This window comes from Leuresthes tenuis, unplaced genomic scaffold, assembly GCF_036924035.1.
Source record: "Leuresthes tenuis unplaced genomic scaffold, fLeuTen1.0.hap1 SCAF_20, whole genome shotgun sequence".
Lineage (NCBI taxonomy): Eukaryota > Metazoa > Chordata > Actinopteri > Atheriniformes > Atherinopsidae > Leuresthes > Leuresthes tenuis.
The window spans coordinates 2331111-2337823 of record NW_027325374.1 but is presented as its reverse complement, the minus strand read 5'-3'; the positions used below and the strand labels follow the sequence as shown (position 1 = coordinate 2337823).

General features: G+C 41.4%; 1 protein-coding gene across 1 annotated transcript; it reads right to left on the bottom strand.

Moving 5' to 3' along the window:
• Positions 1 to 1312: 1312 nt before the first annotated feature.
• LOC140278500 (stonustoxin subunit alpha-like) lies at positions 1313 to 6247 on the bottom strand. Its single transcript, XM_072373522.1, has 3 exons — positions 6156 to 6247; positions 3416 to 4885; positions 1313 to 2183 (listed from the first exon to the last, which is right to left on the bottom strand). The coding sequence occupies exons 1-3, from the start codon at positions 6229 to 6231 to the stop codon at positions 1573 to 1575; spliced, it is 2157 nt and encodes a 718-aa protein (XP_072229623.1). The 5' UTR covers positions 6232 to 6247; the 3' UTR covers positions 1313 to 1572.
• Positions 6248 to 6713: the final 466 nt, after the last annotated feature.

The window sequence follows — 6713 nt, the reverse complement described above, 5'->3', positions numbered from 1 at the left end:
TGCATTACTCACTACGGCGCGCTTTGGTAGCAAAAACTCTCAAATCAAACTCTTTTTCAGAAAGGAAAATCAAAATGCTCACAATGTTGAGCCCAGCTCAGCCCTTCAAAGAGTGTTTTATTGTTGTTCTGTTGTGTTTTAATTAAATCAAATTGTTCTATTCATTACCTTGAGGTTTACTTTTAGCTCAGTGTACAGAGTCGTTGAAAAATTCTGTTTTAGTGTTCCGTTTTTATTTCTTTAAATTCATTTCTAACTTTTATTTCATTTTATTTTACTATCAGCTGGTTCACACATTTTATTAACAAATAAACAATGGTTCATTCCTTATATTTAGAACTTTTATTTTGTTTCATTTTAGGATAAGTTTAGTTAGGAAATATTTAAGTCAAACCTGAAACCTTCCACATAGTGAGGTGTACAGTTTGTAAATTCAACAATGGTATCGGATATCGACCGATATGCAAAACCCAGATATCGGAATCGGGATCGGGATAAAAAAAAAAGCTGGATCGATGCATCCCAGGTATCAACAGTGTCAGCCTCTCTACTGTTAATCGTGTCCTGAAGCGCAACAGACACAAGTATGTACAGGTTGGTACATATCCAGACACATTCAATGTTGATTACTCCAAGTAGTGGTTTACTGTAGTGGCCTAAATCACTTTTTCTGTATCACTTACAAAACCATATATATTCTACAGAGGGTTTTTCAACTGGATGCAATGGAAAGACCCCCTGAATGACCCCATGAACCCATGAAGCTGGGTATAATCTCACCAAAAGGAGAAGGAGAGGCCGTAATGGGATTGGCCATTGTTGGTGTCCCTGGGCAGCGTGGTGGCAATGTCACATTATGTGCTGCCATCAGCAATCATGGGGTTGTCCACCATCATGCCAACCTGGGGCCCTACAACACTCACCAGCTCCTCATGTTCCTCAATCAAATGCGAGATGCTCTGTTAGGGCAGCAGGATGAGCTTCCCATCTGTTGTTGTTTGGGACAAAGTGAGTTTATCACAGAGCCCTCTCAGGTTAGAGTGGTTCTAGAGTCCTGTGGCCTGACCCAGTACGGAAACAGGATGCTGTGGCTGAGTAATGCACTTATTTGTATGTGTTTGTGCTTTATTTTTACATGGGCTCACTGCACACAAGTGGAAAATGCACAAGATTTCTGCTTGTTTTTACAAGTGCTACATGTAAATGCACAAGATTTCCGTTTTTTGTCTTTTTGTACAAACTGATTTGAGGTGAAAGTTTGGTTTTGCAAGAACAGTCTTAAGTGTTTCATGACTGTAGCTTGAAAATTGGGTTTTGTGTTAACAGTTTAGAGAAAAGGAGAGCAGCTTTCAAGAAATGTGTCTTAGCAATCGAGGAAAAACTGTAGCACTGTTTCAGTAAATATCATTGTGATTATGACAGCTCCAGATCAATATATATATATGGCAAGAGCATAATAAAAGACTTTACTGTATAATAGTCTCATATGGTACACCAATTAGTAGGTGAAAGTTCTCCGACAGTTACATGGATGGGATTAGATGTGATCAGAGCTGACTCAACGTCACGTGATCAGCTGTGACTCCTTGAGCTGAACTCAGTCTGAACCGAATCGTGCGGCGGCTCCATGTTCAAAGACACAAACGCATGAATGTTTTCCCAGATCTTGAAACATGGGTAAACAGGCTCAGAGAACTGAGTATGGAAGGTGTGAATGTGGCTCAGTTTGTCACCTGTCACTTTGTAGAAGGACAGAGAGCCTGCAGCATGATTTAAATACACTCCCAGTCTGGCACACCCAGTAGGAGGAGGGATATGGTTCACACTGAAGTCTTCATTTCCATTGTGCTCTACATAAAAGTTTGGGTTTGGATTCCACTTGTGACCAACCGACCAGGACATGTCATTCCACCCAATCCCACATTGCTTTTCCTTTCCTTTCCTTTGTAATCCTCCGTAGCAAACAGCCGCAGCAGCATCTGCACCTTCCTTAGTGCACAGCTCCACCTCCCAGTAATGGCGCCCAGTCAGTGCTTCTCTGCAAAGAACCTGAGGGAGGGAACTAAATCTCTGAGGGAGGTCGGGATACGACTGCTGCTCTCCGTGCCTCGCCTTCCTGTCTCCATCAGACAGAATGAGTTTAGGGTGCGCTGTGTCAGGATCCAGGGTGAGATCACAGGCATCTGATGGAAAGAACAGGACCAGATCAAAACGATAGTTAGCAATCAATTCACAGCCTTTGCATATGTAAATAATATAATAAAGAAATGTCTAAACTGCTTTTCAGGTGCAGATTGCCATTTATCAATTATCAACTTTAACCCTTAAAGTCTGTAATTGCTAACTCATACATCTAAGTGGTAGCTACTCATTCAGCATTAAGTGAAATCATTTAATTATATCCTTTCTGTATGTTTAAATCAACAAGATATAAACTGATGTAGAGTTGATTGTTTCAGTAAAAGCCAAGTTAACACGAGGTGGCAGGAGCACACCTTCCAATCTGCCTCTAAACAGAAAAGAAAAAGATGCATCAACTCATTCAAGTTCATTTTAGGGATGCACCGATCCGATATTTGGATCGGATGTCGGTCCGATATTGACAAAATATATGGATCGGTTATCGTAAAGTACAGCCGATCCATTTTTTTTTTTAACTTAAAAAAAGTTAATACTTCTCAACAAGTACATAAAATACTTATCCTGTCCAGCTCAGCCCTTCAATGAGTGTTTCTGTTTTTTATTGTTGTTCTGTCGTGTTTTAATTAAATTTAATTGTTCTATTCATTACCTTAAGGTTCACTTTTAGCTCATTGAATGTACGTTTTCAATTAAAAAACTTTTCTGAAAAAAAGGTACTTATTCTGTTTCAGTGTTCTGTTTTATTTATTTAAACTTTTATTTCATTTTATTTTATTATCAGCTGGTTCATACATTTTATTAACAAATAAACAAAGGTTAATTCCTTATATTTAGATATTTTATTTTGTTTAATTTTAGGATAAGTTTAGTCAGCAAATATTTAAGTCAAACCTGAAACCTTCCACATAGTGAGGTGTACAGTTTGTAAATTCAACAATGGTATCGGATATCGACCGATATGCAAAACCCAGATATCGGAATCGGGATCGGAATTAAAAAAGCTGGATCGGTGCATCCCGGGTTCATTTGAGCATGTTTGGAGCCAAAGCAGCAGAATATTTAGTAAGTTACCAGCCTCTCCAAAAGATGATGCAATGAGAAGCTGCATTAGATGCATGAGGTACTGCCCAGAATGGATAGTTGCTCTTTATTGAGACACTTTTTTCTTCAAGTAGCTCAAAAGAAAGGTCTGCTTTTACAGTTTAAGAAGGAAAGCGTAAATGGACCCCAGCAACAGGTTTGAGTGAACAGTGAAAAAATAAGAATGACTTACACCACAGCAGATCTTTTCTGTCTTCTACCTTTTCCGCCTCAGAGATATCAGGCTTTTGGAAATCCTCAGAGATCAGGACAGCATTCCTGTAGTGGTAGATGGTTGCATCTTTGTGGTTCTCATTGGTAAAGGCTGCTATAAGGAATCTGTGTCTGCTGTTGGTGATCCCAGTTCTGGCAATGTGATGAAACCGTCTGGCTTTGTCTCTCATTTTTGTTATCACTTCTCCTGAGAAGTACCAGGCGGCCTGGGCAGATGGACTGACATCCTCGGTACCTTTTAAGCACTCTGAATCCAGGTAGTCGGACATTTTCTGAAGATATGGGTCAGTAGTTTCCAGAGAGGTGAAAACAAAGCAAAGAACATCATCTGACTCAGGATTCAGAACCTCTCTGTCCAACTCTGACTGATTTTGGACCAACTTTGCTCCCTCCATCATGTCTACACAGGACCTGACGACGTTAACTTCTCTCTCGATGTCGTTCATCCACTTCTTCAGTTTCTCAGGACTAAACGGAGTCTTCTCTATGTCATCAAAGACTGTTTGCAACTCCTTCTCATCTTCCTCACCGGCCTTCATCAAGTGAAGTTTCTTCCCCATTGTCTCTTGGACTGCAGCTGTGTACATATGACACAGTTTTTGGAAACTGGTCAACCTTTCATGAATCTTTGGGAAATGATTGTTGTGCTCCAGACAATCATTACATCTCATTTTCAGCATCTGAAAAGCTTCCAGAACATCTTGAGCCTTTCTTCCAAGCCCAGAGCTGATCCGAAGCTCCACACCAGCAGCTGATGGATCTAAAACCTTCAGGGGCATCATCCAGACCTTCAGTGGAACAGCATTTTCTCCGTTTTCGCCCAGGAGTTTTGGAAGCTGTGTGTATGTCTTCACTGCATCTTCAAATGTTGCAGGGTTGCTTTGAAGGATGAAGTCTCCGTAGAACTTGCAGGTGAATTTATTAGTCAGAGCTTTTTCCTCCTCAGTCAGCTTGATGTCAACTTTACCTTCAACATTAAATGAGGGGATCTTCTTTATCACAGCTTTCATGTTGCCCTCGATCTTCTGAACATTGCCAGCGTCTTCCTTCTCACTGTCAAACACAAAAAAGGCATTTGCCCCATAAAGGATGCCAGTGACTATGTGTGTGGCCGAACTCTTCACAGCATCTTTTATCTCCTGGGTGATCTTTGTTTCAAGAAGAATCAGCTGTTTGAAGACGGTGGTCGCTTTGTACTGACACGTCACTCGACTGTGGTTGTGGGATTTCTTCATATCTTTCAGGTACTTTGCAGAGCCTTCAACTTCAATCAGTCCTGATAGAAAACTGGCTTTCAGGGAGGCATCAACATCCAGCAGAGAGGACTTCTCTTCAAAGGAGTCGGATGCAACGATTTCAAACCGACTACTGTGCTGATTGCTCTTTCCAATCATCTCTTGTAGAGTTTTCTCATCCCACAATGTGACACCTTTAAAACAGCAGATCAACTCATTTGTTAAAAGGAAACAACAAAGCCTCTGGATTTCAGAATGTTTTCTGAACAACTTTTATGCACTCACTGCACTGAACAATCAGTGTGTTTGCAGAAATGTGGGTGGATGAAACACTGAAACTGTGCTTAACTTCCGGTTGTATCGACTGTTATGTTTATGCACTTAGCAGACGCTTTTATCCAAAGCGACTTACAGGTAGGCATGTAGGGTAAGGGGGTCTTGCCTAAGGACCCCTACTGGAGGTAGCACCTTTAATGCAGGGGATTTGAACCCAGGTCTCCCACATGGAAGGTGTCAATCATACCACTACACTATCCAGTCCCATTAAGTAGACCTGCCTCAATGTTTGTGGCAGCTGGCCATGTAAGTCTCAAAAGTCTGAGGCAGTCTTTTGAGACCCGGTGGACGCGGTCCACTGCTAGTTTACAAGAGAAGCTGAAGACCACCACAAGGGAAGGTTCCATGAAAGTGGTGGGATGCCTGCCTTCAATTTTTTCTGGGACACAGACAACTCTGATGTTCTGCCTTCGTGATCTGTTCTCCTGGTCATTCACGTGAACACAGAGTTTTTCACACAGCCTTATGCTCAGCGCATTGATCGCATCATCCAGTATGACGACTCTGCCTTTAAACATCCTTTAAACATTCTTCCACCTCTTGGAGTTCTACCACATGAGATGAGACTGTGGACTGAAGTGCGGCAACCGTGCAGCAGAGCTCCGACAGTCAAGAAACCCCTTCAAATCTTCACAGGTAAGTTGCAGGTTAGCGCTGGTGTTAGCCCTAGCCTCTGTAGCTTTACCGGAGCTTTACCTATCGCTTGCTGCGGTCTTGCCCGAGTGGCTTTCTGCTCATTATTAAGTTCCACTATTTGCCAGGCTTTGTGACAAAGTCTTATACACAAGAAATGCGTGTATAGTTTGGATAACTTGATGATTTAAGTAAATAAATTTTGAAATAGGTGAGGAGCACTGGAGTTTGTTTCTTCACTCTGCCGTGACACCGAAAATTCTTGGATTTGTTTTTTCTTGTCTGTTTCTATTCTGCTTTCTTGTTTGGAGGGTTAGTGTTACAAGACTGCTCTGAGGATGCAGGATACATGTAATCAGATATAAATCTAATGTCTCTTTAGAGCAAATTTGCTATTTTTTTTAAATGGCAAATTAAAACTTTGAAGCACTTTGGCAGAAAGAAAAATGTGTCTTGTAGGAGTAAATGTAATATATCGTCGGCCTACCATCTTACCTGGGATAAGTTGATCCTTCTGAGCATTGTAGAGCATCCCTACGGTAAAAGGTCGACCCAGTGCAGCCACTTCCATCCTACCTGAAGTTATGTTTCCTACACAAAGAAAAACGTGTGATTGCACAAGTTTGATGATGACCATTCAGCATGCAGTATCCCTCATTTGATATTAAGAACAGAAATAAAGATGAGCGAGGTCTTTACTGAACCCGGCTGCAGAGTCTGGAGTATGACGCAGTCTGGTGCATTTGAGTCCAACCCGGTTACCCTGATTTTAATATTGTTCTTTTTAGTTTTTTGGTAGGATTGTTTCAGTTTGAGACATGTACACCATCATGGAACAAGCCTCTTTCTGTAGTTTAGAGCAGTGATGCAGCGGCGGGCGTCGATTACATCATCCCAGTAGACGAGTGTGTAGAAAGCCCTCTATAAGCCCCCCGATAGCCACCAATAACAACAACACAGCAGCTATGAGCTAACAGAGCTATAGCACACGTTCATTCATTCATTCTTCTTAAAGTATTGGTGAAATAAAGACAGATAATGCCTTATTTAGAG